Source organism: Lepisosteus oculatus, chromosome 19 (assembly GCF_040954835.1).
Source record: "Lepisosteus oculatus isolate fLepOcu1 chromosome 19, fLepOcu1.hap2, whole genome shotgun sequence".
In the NCBI taxonomy this organism is placed as follows: Eukaryota; Metazoa; Chordata; class Actinopteri; order Semionotiformes; family Lepisosteidae; genus Lepisosteus; species Lepisosteus oculatus.
The window spans coordinates 9,289,045-9,310,870 of NC_090714.1; the positions used below are offsets into that span (position 1 = coordinate 9,289,045).

Below are 21,826 nucleotides of genomic sequence, written 5' to 3' on the forward strand. Positions count from 1 at the left end.
GGTTGAATCAATGTGTATATTAAAGTCCCCTATAATAAGGATCCTTTTAAATTTAAGGGATAAGAATGAGAGAAAATCACCAAACTCACCTAAGAAGACTCCACTGGGTTTGGGTGGTCTGTAAACTGTCGCAATTATAGTAAATTGGGGGATAGAAACATTTAAAACAAGACACTCAAAAGAAGAGGGAGGAGGTATAGCTATAGGACTTAGACTGTAAAAATGGTTGTAAATAACAATGATGCCCCCGCCTTTGCCTGAAAGACGCGGAAGGTCAAACAAACCATATCCAGGAGGAACTAGTTGGTTGAACAGGAGTCCATCGTTTTGTTTGTGCCATGTTTCGGTTAAACACAGAAGGTCCAGTTGTTTTTCTTTGATAATGTCACATAAAAGAAGAGCCTTGCTGTTAACGGAGCGGGTGTTGAGTAGCGCTGATCTGGCCAGTCTCGGGGATGCAGGGGGAAGCGGAGTGTGGTCCAGGTGCGCCGAAAGGCAGGGATAGAGACTCCGCAGGCAGACAAACGAAAAAAACGGCGTCCTGTGCTGCGATGGATGTAGCGAGTCGGTCGTAGAATCCCAGTAAAACGGCAGTAATCGAATGTGTCTTTGACCAGGAAGTAGCTTTGTTTTAGTTGAAGAAGTTGCAGTGCAGTGTACCTCAGAGACATGATCGATGAATCGAGACGGGAAGGAAATCCAGAGAAGGCGGTAGCAAGTGGTGAAGGTCTTCAGTTGAGTAAGTTCACAATGCAGTGGAAGTCGCATTTGTGAATTTGTAACGTAGAGCGGATAGCGGATGAAAATAGATAAATTAGAAATCAGTGTAATCGAGGAGAAAATCACTGGAGCATTAAACAGGCATATATAACACAGAATAAATTACAAAGACAGCCTACAAAAATAAGAAGGAAGAAACAATGGCAGGAACACAGAGAAACAGAGAGAAAGAGTGCTTGCTGTCATATTTTATATTAGGACATTGTGATTTCTTGTATTGTGGAATCCTCAGATTAAAAATGTTTTCTCTAGGCTGGTGTTACATTTTTAGAATATGGATATTGATTTCCATCCAAAATTTTATTATGACACAGGCCTTTCTCTTTTTGACCTCTTTAAGATAATTTATAGTGCTTTTCAAGTTACAGGGCTAGAATACTGGTCTATAGACTTGTGTGTATGTTTTACAGTTTATGTAGAGTACCATTCTGTGTTGTTTATAATTGTTGTTAATAACTGTTTAATTGTCCAAGTTTTAACTCTGATTTATTACTCTTTCACCAAAATTGTGCCATAGAATATGAAGAACACAGGAGCAATTTCTCAGATTTAATATCAAATTAAAGCTATAGAAAATCAAGGAGATATGCACATGGATCAGGAACTAGTGTACAAGCAGGAAACAGTGCACCATTTAAAGATGCATAACCTCCAACTGAGCACATGTAAGCAGTGCACAGCAGTTCTCTATCCTTTGTGTACAAAAACCTTTGTTTACAATATAAAAACATTCTGACAAATTCAACATTCATCACAACACCCTATAAATTTAAAACCTGAATCAAAGCAAACACATACCATGTAACATGTTTCATCCTTTTAAAATTTTCCTTCAGTGAGAAGATTCAAAGATGCAATGGTGTTTGAGATTTTAAAATTTCCATTTTAAATTGTTACTTGGAAATGAATGTTATGACAAATTTGGTATACCAGACAATAAAATGTTTTGCAATCTTCATGTGTGTTTCACTGAAAAGTAGTACTTTTCAGCTGTGTATATACACTATTAAACATCAGAACTGCCGTATAAAAATACTGTTCTGTCACAAGATAAAATAAATCAAAAGTATATCTAGCGAAAATAAGTCATTTTTTTAACAGGCTTTCATTTACGTCAAAGAAATTATGTTGTTTGGGAGCAATTAAATTAATAACAGCATATCAATCTTTTTTGCTATATAAACTTTTGGACCTCCAAAAAAATCTATAGTCTTTACTTCCAATCTTACAATTATTCTTATTATTATACTTATTTCAATATACTTTAGTTTTAAAATATTCGCATACTGTATGTAGGGATATTTGTCTTTTTCAATTTAGTTGTCTCAACAAATGCACTCATCCAAGAACTTATTTTCACTACATGAATATGTGTTTTAATTTATCCTCTTGTATGTATGTTTTGTTTTTGAATACTGATAACACAAATATTATTTTTTAAATGGTACTGTATACCTATTGTAAGAGGACACGGGGAAGGGTCATCTCTAACAGGTATTTCCGAAACGAAACACTGAAATTGCCGAGATTGACCTTAGCAAGATGGCGGACAAAAAGAATCAGCTGACCAGTAGATGGAAAGGGTCTACCTTAAGAAACAATGAGACACAGCTGAGACGCATCAGGAACCGGAATATGAGTGGCCCGGAGGCAGTGAACAGGGTGGAAGCCGGTAAGGTGAATGAGTTTTGGAGGAAAAGAGGTGCATGTTAAAGATCGGGCTAAGGAACAACGAACTACTGCAAGGAGGAAGGTTTATGATTCTGGATTACGGACACTGGTTTAGGATACATCGCGGATTGGCTTTAATACGAACTTTTGGAACTCGGAACGGATCAGGACTAAGGGAACGGATTACGGACTGTATTAGGAAGACAGTTATTGGAAGAAACGCCACGAATCTGAGGACAGTAAAGTGTGGTGTAAGTACTACCTTCGTTTACATAAACTATCCCCCGGCGACACCACAATTGGTGGAGGATGCGGGCAGCTCCCTCTCGGGTTTGAGAATCAAAGAGAGCCAGTTTTTTTTTGTGTGTGTGTGCGGGTTCCGCTTTGCGCGTGTGAAGAAACACTATGGAAGAATTAATACAGCAGTTGTCCCAGGCCACCCTCGCCCAATTCCAGGCATTACAAGGACAACGAGAAGCTAACGAAGCGCAGCTGGAGGCGAACCAAATCCAAAAAGAAACCAACGAACGAATTATAGAGGAGCAAAAATTAATACGCGCAGAGTTGCACAGGTTAAGGGAAGAAATCCGGCAGGCTCCAGTAGCGGGGAGAGGCTCCGCTCAGGAAGAACAAATTATGCTAGAAGAGATGACTGAGCTTGATGATGTGGAAGCGTATTTAACCACCTCTGAAAGAACTGCAGCTCGAAATGCATGGCCCAAAGAGCAATGAGCTGGGAGAGTAGCCCCTTATTTAATTGGAGAAGCCCAAAAGGCATATTATGATTTAAAAGAAGAAGATGCAGAGAATTATGAGACTCTGAAAAACGAAATATTGGCAAGACTAGGGGTAACCATGGCAATACGAGCAGTCCAGTTCCACAATTGGAGCTACCAGATGAACAAGTCTATGAGGTCTCAGATGTTTGACCTGGTACATCTGGCAAAGAAATGGCTCCAGCCAGAAGAATTAAACCCAGGACAGGTGGTAGAAAGGGTGGTGTTGGATCATTTCGTGAGGAGTCTGCCTGTGCACCTGAAAAGGAAAGTAAGTGAAGGGGATCCCCAGACCCTAGATCAAGCCGTGGACTGGGTGGACAGACACCATGCCACAGAGGCCCTGATTAGGGAGAGAAAAGGGGACTTTCGGAGGGAGGAGAGAAGAAGCCCCAAGAGTCTGGAAACCGAAATAAAGTATCGGCCAATAAAGTATAGTGATTATCGGGAACCTATACAGTTAAAAAAAAACCTTCGGGGGAAGTCTGACTCAAGGCCCCGGCCATGGGAAGAAACCCGGCGATGTTTTAATTGTCAGGAAGAAGGGCATTTAGCCAGTTATTGCCCCGGCCTGCCCGAACCCACGCAGGTAGACCCCAGAGATGAAGCCCTATGCAACTACCTTACAGCGGGGGTCCCGACCCGCGAGGATCCCCATCTTACGAAAATCAAGATAGAGGGAGAACCTATCGAGGCCTTATTGGACTCTGGCAGTGCGGTGACCCTGGTGACCCCTACAATACTTCCAGGAGAACTAGAGATTCCAAGAACAAAGGGAATACCTATTACTTGCATTCACGGGGACACCAAAGACTATCCGACGGTCGAATTGAGCATCTCTACAGAACAGGGGACCTACCGCTCAACGGTAGGAGTGGTTGAGCAGTTGCCATACCCTGTCATACTGGGACGAGACTGTCCCCATTTCCTCCAGATTTGGAACACGATCCAATCAGCTAGGCCAAGACCAATCCCCTGGCCGGAAGACAGTGGTGACGCCTCTACCGACGACCCTGATGAGACGGACCCACAAGAAAGCGGAACTGAACTTGGAGTTGAGTTTGGGAATATGGAACTACCAAACTGGGAACCCCCAGAACGTTGGGGTAAGTTTGGGAAGGCCCAACTAGAAGATGGGAACTTGAGACATGCGTGGGGACATGTCAGGAAAATTGATGGGGAGTGGTGTACTGATCCTAACACGGTGAGTTACCCATATTTTATGACAAAGAATAATCTCCTTTATCAAGTTCAGCAGAGGGGACAGGAAGAAGTGGAACAACTCCTTATTCCCCGGCCTTACCAGATGAAGCTCCTCAACTTGGCCCATAGCCACCTCCTGGGTGGGCACCTGGGGGTAAAGAAGACATCCGAGAGACTCCTCTCTAGGTTCTTTTGGCCAGGGATCTATAAGGCCATCGAGAAGTACTGTCGGGAATGCCCCGAGTGTCAGAAAAGTGCGCCACAACCTTATTATAAGAACCCTTTGATTCCCCTCCCAATTATTGAAACCCCCTTCGAACGGATTGGGATGGATTTGGTGGGGCCCCTGATCAGAACCACCAAGGGTCACCAATATATTCTAGTAATAGTAGACTATGTTAACAGGTACCCTGAAGCCATTCCGTTGAGAGCTGCCACCGCCAAAAACATAGCTAGGGAGCTAGTACAACTGTTCACTCGAGTCGGAATTCCTAAAGAGATCCTAACTGATCAAGGAACACCTTTTATGTCGAAAGTCATGCGAGACTTATGTAAGCTGCTGGGTATACAGCAGATCCGAACCTCTGTTTATCACACTCAAACCGATGGTCTAGTAGAACGTTTTAATAAGACCCTGAAAAGCATGCTTAGGAAGACAATGCAAAAGGATGGAAAAAATTGGGATCAGCTGATCCCGTATCTCATGTTTGCGGTTCGAGAAGTACCGCAGGCTTCGACTGGATTTTCCCCCCTTGAATTATTATACTATCGGAAACCACGGGGCCTATTGGACGTGGTCAAAGAATCGTGGGAACATCAACCTTCCCCTCTACAAACTATCATTGAGCATGTGGAACAGATGAGAGAGAGAATAAATGTTATTGTTCCCTTAGTGAAAGAAAACTTGGAGAAAGCCCAGGCTCAACAACAACAAATTTATAATAGGGGAGCAGTTGCGAGGGAATTTCAGATTGGGGACAGAGTATTGGTGCTAGTTCCAACCCCAGAGTGTAAATTCTTGGCATCCTGGCAGGGACCTTATGAAGTGGTGGAAAAGGTGGGGCCAGTCAACTATAAGGTCAAGCAACATGACAGAAGACGGCAGCATCAAATCTACCACATCAATTAGCTGAACAAATGGCATGGCTCCGAAGTTCTGCTCACCCACTTTTCCCCAGACCCTCTGGAAGAAGAAACGGGTGCGGTAGCCGTGGGAGACCTGGCTCCGGCACAAAAGCAGGAACTACAAGAATTCCTGTCCCAAAACAAAGATGTTTTTTCCCGGACACCTGGTCGAACCCACCTTATACAACTTAAGATCGTCACGGAACCGGGGAAAAAGGTAAGGCTACCCCCGTATCGAGTACCAGAAGCCAAAAGGAAACTGATTAAAGAAGAGGTGGGTAAAATGCTGGAGATGGGAATAATCGAGGAATCCCATAGTGAGTGGGCTAGCCCGATAGTTCTGATCCCCAAGCCGGATGGAACTATCCGATTTTGCAACAATTTCAAAAGGTTAAATGAGATCTCGCGGTTTGATGCATACCCCATGCCCCGTATAGATGAACTAATCGAGCGATTAGGTAACGCTCGATACATCAGCACCCTTGATCTTACGAAGGGATATTGGCAAGTGCCGCTGGCCAAAGAAGATAAAGCCAAAACCGCTTTTTCCACACCTGAAGGACTATATCAGTATAGAGTCCTACCCTTCGGTTTGCATGGCGCTCCCGCAACATTCCAAAGATTGATGGACCGAATTCTGAGACCGTATCGGGATTTTGCAGCTACTTGGATGATGTTGTAATCCACAGCACGACCTGGGAACAACATCTACAACACCTGGAAGCAGTAACTGGAGCGTTGCGAGCAGCAGGATTAACGGCCAACCCAAATAAATGTTGTCTGGGGGCTAGGGAAGCCAATTACCTGGGTTATATGATCGGGAGAGGATTGATCATGCCCCAAGATCAGAAAGTACAATTAATCAAGAACTGGCCCAAACCAGCTACCAAGAAGCAAATTCGAACGTTTGTGGGACTGGCAAGTTACTATCGGCGTTTCATCCCAGGGTTTGTAGCCATGGCCGCCCCTCTACATGATCTGACGAAGATGAGCTGTCCGGAGAAAATAAAATGGACCGACTTGGAAGAGAGGGCTTTCCAAGACTTAAAAGCAGCTCTCACTTCTCAACCCGTCTTACAGGTACCAGACTTCAGTAAGCCTTTCATGGTACAAACTGATGCTTCAGACACTGGGATTGGAGCCATACTGTCACAGGAGATTGAAGGACTGGAGCATCCTATTCTGTATATCAGCCATAAGTTGAATCCGGCCGAAAAACACTATTCCACGATAGAGAAAGAATGTCTAGCAATCAAATGGGCCCTAGACTATTTGAAGTATTATTTATTGGGAAGACAATTTATATTATACACAGATCATGCGCCATTAACATGGATGTTACAAAATATGGATAAAAACGATAGAATAACGCGGTGGGGTCTTAGTCTGCAAAGATTTCAATTTCAGACGGTCTATAGACCCGGAAGGAAACAAGGAAATGTAGACGCCCTCTCCCGAATGCACTGTTTGTTTTTTTCTAGATCGCCCGAGGTCGGGGCTGATCTCAGGGGGAGGGAATGTAAGAGGACACGGGGAAGGGTCATCTCTAACAGGTATTTCCGAAATGAAACACTGAAATTGCTAGAGATTGACCTTAGCAAGATGGCGGACAAAAAGAATCAGCTGACCAGTAGATGGAAAGGGTCTACCTTTAGAAACAATGAGACACAGCTGAGACGCATCAGGAACCGGAATATAAGTGGCCCGGAGGCAGTGAACAGGGCGGAAGCCGGTAAGGTGAATGCGTTTTGGAGGAAAAGAGGTGCATGTTAAAGATCGGGCTAAGGAACAACGAACTACTGCAAGGAGGAAGGTTTATGATTTTGGATTACGGACACTGGTTTAGGATACATCGCGGATTGGCTTTATTACAAACTTATGGAATTCAGAACGGATCAGGACTAAGGGAACGGATTACGGACTGTATTAGGAAGACAGTTATTGGAAGAAACGCCATGGATCTGAGGACAGTAAAGTGTGGTGTAAGTACTACCTTCGTTTACATAAACTATCCCCCGGCGACACCACACTATGTAAAGTATACTTAGTACTTATATATAGTATTAACCAGGCAAAGAGAGATGGGGAATCATCCTGTACAGTTCAATTTTAATTGTATTCACAGTTGTATTAATTATTGAATTAATTAACTAACCACAGATAACCATTTTCTGGATGTATGGATAAAGATAAATGTCATTCACCCAGAAAAACCTACATATCATGGGTTCAGAGGTTCAGTTGCTGCAGAAAAATACCCTTTTTTGGTTTCATTGGAATGTTGAGCTTTATTTTGCAGTTTTTCTGCATTAGACTGTTTTGCAAAGTTATGGACGTTGTTAGTGGTACCGTATGTTAGTTGTTATGTACAGTAAGAACTTCCAGGAAGGCTTTATGTAAATAATTATGTACACTATGTCCCACAGGCTTAAAAGCCTGAACCCCTGAAGGTGGAACCAATCTGAAGGATACTTTTGGATGACGGCTCAAGCTCATAAATAGAAGCTATTGGGATGGTGCAATAATGAGGCCATTTGCACTAGCTATAGTTCTTAAATAAGCAATAACATCTTGAGGGAAGCCAAGGTAAAAACCCAGCATCCTTGGTGGTAAGGCAAAGTACTGTATGTGGCCAGAATCTATATCCTAAAGAGATTATTAAAATCTTAGCTATTTTATTCATTATCCTTACCAGTTTCTGATTATCCCTTTGCACAGCTTATAAAGTTTTTAAATTTTCTTCCAGTCTTTGACTGTCATGTCTTCATCTCAATCTTTACTGAGCCAGAAAAAACACCCACGTAACAAATGGTATTTGAAATATGATTCAAAAGAACTGAAGGACACACAAGATGGCTGATAACAAAGAACAGCCTGTTTGGAACAGATATGATTATATGTCCCTTCTTAGGTATAATACAACACAACACAAATAGATTTTTGCTGTGTTTGTGCAGGAATGGTCACCAGATGGATAGATATTGAAGATAGACCGCTAGATATTGAAGTGTTTGAAGTGCAGTATTGGTTCCTTCTGGGATGAATTATTGCAACTGGAGCGGGCTAAGAGCATCAAACACCTTTGTCCGTTTATACCAAATCCTAAAATTTTAGAAGAAGGAGACCAATTTATTGATGCACTGCCTGATGACAGAAGCAGCACCAGACCCTTTGTGGAGCTTTAGATCTTGAGTCTTTCTAACAGTAGCCAGCAAACATTATATACCAGGATCTACTATACAGTCTGGAGCTCTCACCTCAGAAATACAGAAGATCCCTGAATCATTACTACCAGTGTTTGAAAGCTCTAAGCTCAGAAACAAAACTAAAGTAATATCAACTACTGTCATGCCCTCTGCTGCCAAAGGGCGCTCCCACTCTGTCCCGTCCCTAGTTTCCTGTGCTTTGCTCTCCTTCCGGTGTCTCTCTCTCTGGGGCTATATACTGTATTTCCGGGTCACTCATTCCCCTTCGATCAGCACTGACGTTCAGATGTCCAAAGACCCGCCTAGCACCAGGTCGCCCCACGTCCGCTGCCTGAGGGCATAGGTTTCTTTAAGACTCCTGAACTGCTGAGCCCGGGCTAACCCCCGTCCCGCTGCTACACATAGGGTCTTTTTCCACTCTTCTGCCATTCCACAGTTCGTCCCTTCTGACATCCGTGACAGCAGCCATCACTAGTGTACAACTCTTTGCAAACGTTTACAAGGGAATATGCTCTGGTATGCGGGAGGAGGACGCTCAACGTATGAAATGGTCTTGTGGAGATAGCCCATGAGTCCTGGGTAGCGGACATCATCAGTTTGTGACTTTGTGATTCAAAAGGAACACACACTACACGCTACACAGAGGTGACTGATGGTGGCAATTAAAAAGGTGCTGCTCGTGAAGCATATGGCCATGTGGGACCTAAAGAGCTATCATGTCATAGCAAAACTATTACTATTCCACTCGAGTGAGACATTATTCTCTACAATGTTGGATTGTAGCCTAGATGGAAATAGAACTGCAACTGCTGAAGGCAGACAGAAGTGACCCATGGTAGATGGCAAATTTGGTCGCACAACCCATCAGAGTATGCAGGGGTGCCAGTTTGCACTGTGCAAGCCTTTCAAGAGTGCCATTTCTGTGGTAAGCAAGCCTGATTATAAGAAAGAAAATGGATGTCTTTACGTGCGGGTATACAGGAACACCAAAAACACCAGAGCAACACAAAGCAAATTACCCCACACAGAAAAGGAAGAGCTGCAGGCACAGAGATATTTTTTTCTATCACTTAGGACCATCTGCCATGTGACAGCAGTTAAAGCACAGGATCATTTAAGGGAGGGGATGCCATTTGGTTAAATAATGAGAGTGGATTACATAATTTGATCTGAAGGAAGGATGCAGCACAAAGATGGACAAGTCATGGGAAAATCCCATGATTCACCACCTAAACTGAATCAAGGTAAAAAGGATTTGAGTGCATGGACCAGGAACCAGAAGATACACAGCAGGATACCCTTGTGTCAAGCTGAGGTGAGACAACTGTCCCTTCCAGAGAGGAGTATTCACTTGCTAGCAAAGTGAACAAAGGAGAAGATATCTCTGTGCCTGGCTTCTACCGCACTATCCAAGAGTGTTGATTGCCTACAACAGTGGTTCTCAAACTGTGGTACGCATACCAGTTTTGGTATGCGGAGCGCTGCCAGGCGGTACGCCATATGTGTCACGATCACTACTCCTCCTCTTAAGGGCGCTCCAGCCCTTCCTTGTTCTGCCCCATTACCTGCACCTGTTTCTGATTTCCGTTCCCCCTTAAAAGCCAGATGCAGACGTCACCCGTGGTTCCTCATTGAATCCTGCTTCATGAGAACCCGGGGTCCTACTGCGTCTGGCTCCGCTTAGGTTTTAACCCTTTGTTCCTGATTCCTCCCGCCGGTCCTGACCCGGCTCCTGGTTTTTAATTCTTTCGGATGGATCGTCTGGCATTGGACTACTCTTCTGTTTTGGCTATCCTGTTTAGAATTTCGTCTTTGATGGTTCGCCCCGGACTCACTTCCCCCGGACACCTGCTCACCTTGGACACGCCCCCCTGTCTCCATACCCTCTCCTGCATGATTTTCTCCCTACTGTGTCCTCACCATCCAGATCGTGTCGTCTGCATAGGGCCCGGAAAGAACTGTTTGTTGACAATTTGACCCTGGAACTTTATTGTGTGCACTGAAAAATTGGGACTGGTTTTCAGATTTTCTGTTTTAATAAAATTAGTTTGTGTCGAATACGCAGCCTACGTACTACGATACAGCACATGCTAATACTTGAGTGGACACAAGAGCTACAATGTAATTCTATACCATTCTATAGGAATGCGTGTTACAAAGTAAGTGACCAATTGTATTTAAAAAAAGATATCTCCAGCAAATAGGGAGTTAGGAGAATGTGTGTGATTTTGGAACCAATGTTGTAAGCACAGGAAAGCATAGAAATGCATACTATGTACGCTGGCAATCTTGTGAGCACAGGAAAGCGTGATAGATAACAGAATAATATTGTCAAGCCCCCTGCAGCCAGAGGGCGCTCCTTCTCTGTCCTGTCCCTAGTTTCCGGTCTGCTGTCCTTCCTGTCCCTCTCTTTCCCTTGGGCTATATATTTCCTGGTCTTGCACTCTGTCCTCGCTCAGCTTTGATGTTTGGATGTCCTGAGACCCGCCTAGCACCAGGGCGCCCCACGTCCGCTCCCTGAGGGCATAGGTTTCTATACGGCATTCCTGAACTCTTTGCACTATGAGCCCGGGCCTTTTTCCCGTCTCGCCGCTACGCATATGGGTCTTTTTCTGCTCTCCTGCTCCCCACGGTTAGTCCCTTTGGACGTCCGTGACAAATATATAATATATAAGAACTGTTCTCGGTTAATATGAGAAAAATACACAGAGTGTCTCTGTGTTTCTCTCCCATGTGCATGAAATAAAAACTTCTTTTAACTTCTGAGACAAACTCAGGGGAAAAATGCAAGCTTGGGGACTGCTAAAGCAGGTAAGCCCCACACTACTTGTCAAGACTTTGTTTTCCATTGGCAAAAGAGCTGCCACATATTATGTGGAGAAAAAGGGGGAGAAAAAGCTGCTGAACAGCTCGACCTACTGCCCCCTCCGAAAGACACAGTCACTCATAGAATTATTGAAATGGCGGATGATGTTTAAAGTACACTGATAGAGCATGTTAAGAGGAGAGCACATATTTCAGCTTCTGAATGAATTTACCGAAGAGAATGGCATCAACTGGATAAAATGCGTCAGAGTTTGTACAGACAGTGCTAGAGCGATGACAAGCCGACACAGCGGTGTAGTTGCACGAATTAGAGAGGTTGCTCCAGATATGAACTGCAGCATCCACCGCGAGGCCTTGGCCATCAAGAAAATGCCTGACGATTTAAAATCTGTTAGACTCTGTTGTGAATTGTATCAAGGCTCGACCAATGAATTCACATCTGCTTTGTTCGACTACACAGGCTCACCACTCTCACTGTAATGGTGCTTTTTTATTGTTTATTTTTGATTGTTGTTGTTCCTTTTGTCATTCTGTAAAGCGCATTGAAAAGCCACCTTTAAAGGTGCTATATCAAATAAAGTTTATTATTATATTTATTATATGTGTAAGTGAGTGTGTCCACACACGCGCGCTCATGTTGGTCATTGAGATTTTCTGGGGATCCTGTGAGAAGATGACTTGTAGGTGGTACTTGGATGCTTTGGTTTTATCAGGGGTGGTACTTGGTCCAAAAAGTTTCTGAACTACATGCCTACAAGATAGAGGACTATTTGTCTGTTTCTGTAAAGTCTGTGCTCATGTTCACCTGTAAAAATAAACTTTGGAAGGGGGCAGGGTGGCATATGGAGGAAATGGTGTCTATAAATGGTTTTTATAAAACACAGATTTTCTACAATGTTCTTTGTAATAACACAGCTTTTTTCTGCTTTGTTTTCCTGTTTCTGAGTAGAATGCTCTTGTGTTGCAGTTAGTAACTGCCCTTGGTTAGACATACTCAGTGATGGCAGTGATGGAGGACACACATGAGGAAGGGAAGTTAATTTTTGTTCCATTTTTTGTCCTAGTAAAATAAAAAAGTAGAGAAGTTTTACTCTAAGGCCCCATAATGCCTTGTGCATGGTTGAACTGATGTTTTTAAAAGAATGTCTGCTATAGTTTGGAATGGTCCGGACACCTGTTCTAGGATGTTATGGAAGTAGTCATGTAAATTATTACTGTAAGTTATGTATGAACATTCAGAAACCAATAATTCAATTTCATTTAATTCATTTCCCATGGACTTAAATAAGGATTGTTTTCTAGACCAAACAAAATGGATCTTCCAGGTTCTTCTGGAAACTGCCCCAAGCTTAAAAATTGCAGGGAAGCATGCTATTGTTCTTTGTAACTATTTGTGACTGCTACAGCTCTTACATCAGGAAAACAGGCTCAATTGAAGCCAACACCATACTTCACAAAAGGTTAAACATTTTAATTTACTTTAGATGTTCGTTTGCCTTTTCAATCAGTTCTCTTCTTCAATAAAGCACACTTCACACACCAGTACAATATGACCAAATTAATCACTATGAATCTTACTGTGCTAATGCTATTTACAGTATCTGGCATAGCAATTATTCTAGACAAGTTATGAGCAAATTCAAAAACTTTTACAAAAAAACAAACAATTTAATGCAATGCTTACATACAAAAATATACATTCTAGAAACGAAACATAGTTTTCTTCCTTTCCCATGCATTTTTGGTTGTAGTGTATAATTTCTAGAGCGTGCATGTTTGGGGAACCAGTTTCAAAAGGAATACACTAAACTGGCCTGTTCTGTTTCTGATAGTGAATTTTCTGCAGATTCTCAAAGCACACCAACAGGCCACTGAAAGTGATAGCTGGATCACATGGCAATATCTGATACTTTACCTGTCCGGTTGATTTTGGACACCAGCATGTGCGAGTGCAGCACCTCATCTTCATCCTGCTCATCGATGACTTTGCACTGGCGCAAGTAGGGGGTTAACTTGTTGGGACTGATATAGCGAGCAAGGATATAACGATTGTTCTCCACATTTTCCCACAATGCCTCTTCATCTTCCTTCACTGTCTCTGTGCACCCACTCTCCATCCTCTGGCACCTTCGCAACCTACTGGAAAAATAAATTACCTTATATTTGCTGCAGCAACACACAGATCTTTATTGTATTAATATTTCACGATATGTCTGTTTCAAACGGATCTTAAAATACCACATCCCTTAACACTGGCTGACAAACTTCATTTTGTTATTCAGTATTTGCACCTGAAATTAAAGCTTTTCTCATTTAATTGCAATTAATAACAATAATAAATAAAAAAATATGTTTGTTCCAAATTTAACTGAACAATCTGTATTCTTATCTTATTCGCCAGTCAAACACAACTAAACAGCACACTGTACATCTTTCTCTGAAGACAATATATTTTCTAAAAGGAAATGTACCCAGAAAATACAGAAGGCAACCTTATATCTGCTGCTTAAGCACCTCAAGAGTTGTTCCTTGATCACATGGGTAGGGATAATATCATGCTTAGTTCCCCAGTTTAGAAAGCTAGTCAGGGCCTGTTTTTAACTTATAACCTTCAATCTGAAGACAAATTAATGACAGTATTTGTTGTATTCCTTTTATTCTTTGTCAATATAATAAGCTGTGTTTAAAACTGGATATGTTTGATATCAGATAGACCAGAATTTCTAAATCATCCAGGAGTCTCCTGGATCTGATTAACACTCCCCTGCCAGCTGAGAGTGTGAGCAGGCCTCCTGGATGTGAGTGTGAAGTCTGCAGAGGGGAAGCGGATGTGCGTAAACCCAACCCTCCACCACATCTATCTCTGCCAGTAAGCAGCATATGCGCAGAAAAGACCCCCCCACCCCCACTCCCACTGGTGGTGAGCAGAACACATCAAGGGATGGGGTGAATCCAGTAGAAATCTAGGTTTTAAACTTGAGCTGTCTATGATACTGCAATCAATTTCAGAAACCTTTTTTTCTAGGGGGACCTGCACAAAAATACTTGACCTTAAATCACATTTGGGAAAGTAAGGAAAAAAGGGAAAAAAGCAAGCTGAGTCGGGGGAAACAATGTCACGGCAACAGTTAACAACCTAGCAAATGTTCTCCCATCCCCAAGTGATGAACGTCTTTTTTGTTTCAAATCTGGGTGAAATTAAAAACATGAGCAGGAAACACCAGAGCAAGCACTCCTCCACATGACGTTAAAAGGTAAACCACAGGCAACTGCACATGCATGCTTTATCACAAGTACAGTAGAGCCTTTTTGTAAAAAAGCATTGTCCCTTGACAACTGGGAACATTTATTTCCTATATTTGCATTTCAATCTTCCATGCTGTTGCAGAGTTAGACTAGAAGTGTTACTCCACTTTAAGTGGTATTCCAACCACATTCTGAAGATTAAAAAATATAGCATGTTACACAGAAAAACAAAATATAAAAATAAACTCAAATATGAGTCTTCATAGTTCATGCAAATACTCAATGTTGTTATTGGCAAGGTTATTTGATTTAAAAAGTAGTCCTGTCACTTACTGGCATTAAACCACACGTAAATGAGAGCTACTGCAGAACATTACTTCCTAGATTTAATCATCATTCCATAGTGACTGACTTCCCTTACAAAAATCTGCAAAGTTTTTTCATGTAAGGGACAGCTCTCTTCCTTGTTGGGTCCTCTGATTTCTAAGAAATTTACTACACCACCTGCATTTTGCTGTTTAGCAACTTCTTGATATTGAAATGGCTGATTCTACGGTTGTCTATATTGCCCATTGTTTTTGATTGTTTTCCTGAAAATGCAAGCTAACAATGTCAGAATTAACAACTTATGAAAAGATCCTTTCAGACTGAAAGAGAGGAAACGAAACAAGGAAGCAGTCCAGTGTCACACTAGGTTATATCCCTAATCAGCAAAGCACACCTGTGTGTAATCATTGTAAAATAAAAACTGTATTTCTCACAAAAGGTCGTTAGGAATAAAAATGAATAATTAAGAATTAACCAGGGTTAACAGCTATCCATTGATAATACTGTGAATTAATTTCAAAAGCACAAGTCCTAGGAATGACCTTAAAAATAAGATGGAGGTCACAATCAAAAGATAATACACTTATTGCACTTCCTACATGGATGGCACTGTGAGAAGGTTTTACTCTTTAAGGTTCTACTTTTCCCCATTAACTACACACATGGAAAAAATTAAATAAAGTATGAGTAAGATAAAAAAACATTCTTAATGATTCTAGTTTTTTTTCAATGAACTTTACAGCTTGTGAATGTGAAAAATTATGTGTATAGGCAGATTTTATTAGGAGAGTCAAATCATACATGTATCATATGTCAGCAAAAATCAACAAATAACAGCCTCTGAGCAGAAAGAGAAAGCAGAAAGAGCAGAAAAGCCTCTTTTGCATATTCTACACCTCACCTACAAAGATGTACATAGCCACGGTTTGTGGTTCATCACCTTTGCAGGCACAGTCCCTGCTTTGTTTTTTTTACTTATTGCAACTTTGCAAATAAAAAGATATCTGATATCACCCCAGTTCCTACAATGGCATTTGCATATGACTTTCATCTTTCATTATCTTGCTTTACCAACTTTAAAAATCGAATGCTAGCTGATGAAGTTTGCTAATTATGTGGAGACAACTGCACCTTTTTCCATCCTCAGAGCCTGGATGTGAATGGCTGTTAGTTAACTGCAGTCTTGCTCACTTCAGGTATGTCCTTTTTCAGGCCATAAAGGCCCATGGGGAACGGGGGGCAAGGGCCTTCTTTGACCACCCGACACTGGAGATGGAGGTGATGTAGTCAGCTTCACGCTCTGGCCGGCCTATTACCCCTGGAAAGATTAACCCCCCAGGTACTCACTTGGAAAGCAGGCTGAGTGGACCTGGGAGCCCTCTGGAAGGAATTAGAGCAAGCTACATCACTTGCCTGTACCTGAGATTGAACCCAAGACCCCCAGTCAGGAGCTAGACAGCCTTGCCGTCTGAGCTATCATGGCTCCCTTGCTCACTTTGGGAGGCGTATATTTATAAATATAGCCTGCCCACTAGGGTGGAACTCTAAAATCTGAAAAAAAGAAAATTAAAAAAATCCCAAACTGAAGATTGCAATGCAGAAATTGTGGCCTTACATAGCTCTGTGTAAAATTTTACAATTGCATTTAAAGAAAAAGTGTTAAATTTAAGCAAACTGACCAAATTTTCACTGCTGTTACTTCATGTGCTTCTACAGCACAATTTTTTTGGTAAAAAACATTTATGTATGCTGAGTGTCTTGTGATATGCGATGTTATAGCAAAGACAAAAATGTAAATACAGAAATTTGCTCTAGCCATTGTTAATCATATTTGGTACCATGCTAATGATGTCCTTGATGAAGCCACAAAAACGTTTGAGCATCTCTTTTTATTCCTTATGCAACACAGTAAAAACAATGTGATAAGAGAACAATACTTTGAAGATTCAATATTTATTTTCATCTGGATGTGAAAACATTTTTCATAATAAGGGTTTTTAACTTTTCATGAGATTTCAAACAATATTTCACCTAACATACTGTATTAATTACATGCCCTGTGATTCACTTTTTGTGACAAATATTTTTACCAAAAGAAGCCTATTGGGCAGTCTACATGTAGAGTTTAAGCATAAATCTGTATTGAATTAATCTTCCTTTTACAAAATATTTTTTCAGTAAAATAATTTCTTATGGTATGATCTGCAAATTTTACATTGATATTGGTATATGTCAAATTATACTGCAAAACATGAATTTTACATAAGGCAACTTTATGTAGAAATGCCTTATTTGTACATGCTGAGTTTTCATTAGCATTGCAAAAACAATAATAGATGATTTTTCAGACAAATCAAAGATAAAAATTTCAAGCTTCATGTTAGATTTCTGGTTTCATCATGCATACTCTTGCCCTTAATAACAGTATTTTCCCAGTGGATGTGAAAAAGCTCTAATAGAGTAAAATAAATTGATAAATTGACATTATGATAAATCTATTTTACATCTAAAGCAATTCACATTCACATAATAACATATTATTAGTTTCAGTTACCAATTTTATATACATATAATTTTTGGTACAAAGCTCAGTTGGCTCAAGGGTACAGCAACAGTGTCTCGACATTGGATATCAATCCTTAACCCTTTTGGAGACGTCTAGTGCAATAACCATTTTTCTACACTGTAGCTCATCATAAATAGCAAACTGTGGCAAAATAAGTGTAAATCAATTTCTTCATTTAAATTTAAAGAAAAAAGTGAAACTACATGCAGTAGCCCTGATTTTTGTGCAAATTGTGTAACAATAAATAAATAGCTCATCAGTGTAAGAAATGAGAGCACTAACTAATTTCAAGAATGCTCTGTGTCCTTTGAGGTAGAAAAGAAAGCTAATAGACCACAATTAGGTGGTAATCCCAGCACCTTTTCATTCATAAAATAAAACTGCTCTTGAGCATTTAAACACTTTCATAAAGAGCCATATAGTACTATGATCTAACTTAATTAATTTCCATATGCATCTGGCTTTGAAGACTAAGTATTCAATAATGCATAAGAAGCATGCATAAAAGCAGTAGAAAATATTTTTAATTACAACTGATTATTATTTATATCTTAAATATCAATTAAATTTATGTAAAAACAAGAAATTATGTCTGCAGTATTCTTTAACTAGATTTAATTTAGCATTTTCTCTAGTAATGCATGAAAAATACATGTAAATTTAGGTATAATTTAAAGGAGCTTTGTGTAGCTAATTCCTAAATGTGCATGTCACAAAGGAGTTTAGTGGTTGCCACAAAATCCTGTCTCCACAATAGGTCCAATTTTTGCCAGGTTTGCAAGTGTTCACTTGCCCTGCCATGCAGCTGCAAGGGCTCATGGTAAGATGTTATCTGCTCTTATTTTGGAATAAGTGACTAATGAAGCCGTCTTTAGTTCCTCATTTCTTTAACAGATGTGTTGGCCTGTCTTAGCCAGCAAAGATTTTGCAGCCCACATATATGGCATCCTGTGTGACATAGTGAATCAGAGTTCCAAAGAAAGAATAAGAATAAAACATCTATTCATCTGTTACATATAAATATTAAGTGCTAGAATATTATCTAAAAATCTATCAAAATCAAAAACAAATCATGCTTAACCAAGCATAGCAACGTGAATGAATAGTGACAGATCCAACAGGATAACAAGTCAAGGCAGCACTGTCATTGCATAATACAAAGCATAACTCAAAATTAAATATAGTTTATCACATAAAGTGAATTGCACCTAATTAATTAGATCTCATTAAAGATTCTGGGTGCAAGTGCTAAGAAGAATTTTTTAAAATAAGAATACAGAGTTTGAAGTGTTTCTATATCGCTTCCAAAATCTTCAATTGCACACAATGAATAAAAGTCTAAACAACTCTTTTGTGTAACGACCGGGTTGTATAAACACAGCGACAAAGGAACACAGAGAGTAAGGCTGCCGGAAGTACCTACCATGTGCTCTGTCAGCCTGATCTGATTATAGAACAACCACAAACCAACAGCAAGTCTGCAGCCAATCAACTTTGACTTCGCTCTATCTGTGACTTAAGAGGAACAGCACAGAGCCTTGGTTTTATGCAAAAATAAAATATCAGTGTATATGAACTATGAGTCCATGTTCCAATCTGAGGTTTACAACAGTGATCTATTGTAGCTGTTACATTATACATAATAAAATAAAACAGAAGATAAAATTCATATAGTCTTGAACTAAAACAGATTCATAAAATCATGATCAGGAAAAAGTCCAAATCTTTTTTGGCACGTTTACTGACATTTTACTGAACAGAAATGACAAGGTAAAGTAATTACGATGACAACAAATCAAGTGATTAATAGGGGGTCAACTGTGAAAATCACAGACTACAAATGTGTGTGCTCACTGTAGGAAGCAACACAAGAAGCACAGCTATAGTGCATACTATGAGATTCTGTTCCATTCCTCTTGTAAAGTCCGGACACACTTGTGCATGTTCAATTGCCTCTGAGCTCTAGATTATTGTTATAGCTCATGTCAAGCAAGTTCATTCAAGTATGACGAGTTCAAATTCCAAACCTGAATGTGGATGCCATGGCGAGAAGGGCATTCACTGCGTAACCTTTTACATTTTTAATCTTGGAAGAAAGCTGTTATTACACAAACAGGAAAACAACGCATGATGTCCTGCTAGATTGTTGTAATGCCAGGGTAACCTTTCAGAAAGGGCAGCAAATGAGCTTCCAGGACTTGATCAATGCCATCAATCACCGCAAGTAGACACTCTTGCCCTGGCCAAATTTGAAGACCATGTGCCAAATTTGAAGATATTTATCAGGGTGATGTACACAACTGATTTATTGCTTAAGAGAACTTGGCTTGGCTACTGTTGAGTCCACTTCATGTGTTGCTCACACCACCTCATTCTGCTGCATTGATTAACATTGGTGAGAACTGGTCCCATGTGTAGACATCTACCCTGCAAATGACTCTTTAGCAACCTCCACACAGTAGACCTGCTGATGCACAGGTTGTTGCAACCTGGTGTGTGTATGACAATGGAATTAGTAGTGCAAAAATGATCATGAACATGGAACATGATAATTAGTGGCCTATCATTTGATTGGCTGTAACATCTTGCCCTATTAGAAACTGTTGATTGTGAACACTTCAGTCAGTATCCAGTAGTCACTGACTTAGTTCAGCTTCCAACATATTGATAGCACAAAGGCATTATTTTCTTGATAAGAATATTGTTTCCTTTCTCTGTCCTGCATAATTTGATTGTCACCAGGTTTGATATCCAACAGGTTAAATCACCTCATCCCCTCATTTCCCCATTAATGAGATGATCTAGTGGTTATGGACTTAATAACTTGAGTGAACGATCAATTAATCAAAACATATGCATTAGGAAAAAGATATGTTCAAATATTGTGTATATTATATACAGGGAGATGGATCAATTCCATATGCTTCAAACGTTTTGAAACACCACAGAACAGGAAAATTGTTTTAGCAGATTCCATAATATTTTTTCACCCCTGAACAGGCCACTATATTATTTAACAGCCTGCTCAATAATATATTATAGATATTGATATATATGTCCTCAGTTTGTACTCCTTTTACTAAACAACTTGTAATCTGGGAGGATGCACAAGGATCTGCTGTCATCTTAGAGCCTTTGCATGTTTAATAAGCCTGTTTCTCTATACAGTTACTTTTTCTAAATAGTAGACATTATTTCTACATATTTTGAAGTATGTAGAAACGCTGATGTCTATAGTTTTTAAAGTAGAAAGAAATTTATTAGATAACATGAAATTCATGAGATGCACATCCATAAAAATCTTGTGTAATCTAATATACTCATATTTTGACAAAAACCTGGAAGATCTCCAACGTTTAAGCTAAAGATTCTTCATTTTCTGTTTTCCCCTACTGTTTTCTCTCTGTACATTTGCTTACCTAGAACCTGATCAGGGATTTCCTCATTAGTTATCAGGGCTGTGTCAAAATTCAGATGTTTAGATTTATATAGAATTTAACATCACCTGCAAGTAAAAATCAATCTATTAAATACTATTGCAGAGATAAATCTCACTGTTCAGGACAAAATTTGTGAATGTTATTTTTCTGTCTTGGAAGCAACACATAAGATAGAGCCAGGGGGGGGCTAGCAGGGGATACAATAATTTGAGAAGTGTTTTTAAACAGGAAAAGGTGGTTCTCACACTTTTAGTGTTTCAGCTTTAGGATAAACATGTATGAGAAGTGACAAATGAGCAGTCCCATGACAGCCTCTATTAACACTTTGAATAGCCAGTGTGAAAATGACACACTTTGCATCACAACCATCTTTCTCCAAAGAGAATGCAAGACTGTGAAAGAGCACAGAGCATGCCATCGGTAAACACTGACATTTAACATTAGCCTCCTCTTCTGCCCAGCCTTACTGCAGTTCTTTCCAAGCAAACAGAAAATTGAAAACCTGTTTGATAACACCATCTACAACAAAATAATATCCTGTGATAGTTCTGAACTAAAAATCATTCACCACATATGGGATGTAATTCTGTTTCAAAGCTGCAGTAACACCTTCATTTGACATCCTGTAATCTACAGCTGACTATGAAAAGACACCAAATA

General features: G+C 40.3%; 1 protein-coding gene across 2 annotated transcripts in view; it reads right to left on the minus strand.

Annotated features, from left to right (window-relative positions):
• The window catches only part of card11 (caspase recruitment domain family, member 11), a 70,111-nt gene that overhangs the window by 33,890 nt on the left and 14,395 nt on the right, over positions 1 to 21,826 (minus strand). Inside the window, exon 2 of one of the 2 annotated variants that reach the window (XM_006637237.3) lies at positions 13,503 to 13,723. In XM_006637237.3, coding sequence (XP_006637300.2) covers positions 13,503 to 13,704 — 202 coding nt within the window. In that variant the 5' untranslated portion in view covers positions 13,705 to 13,723. Of the gene's footprint in view, positions 1 to 13,502; positions 13,727 to 21,826 lie in introns of both variants that reach the window. The other variant, XM_015360510.2, reaches the window with a different exon arrangement.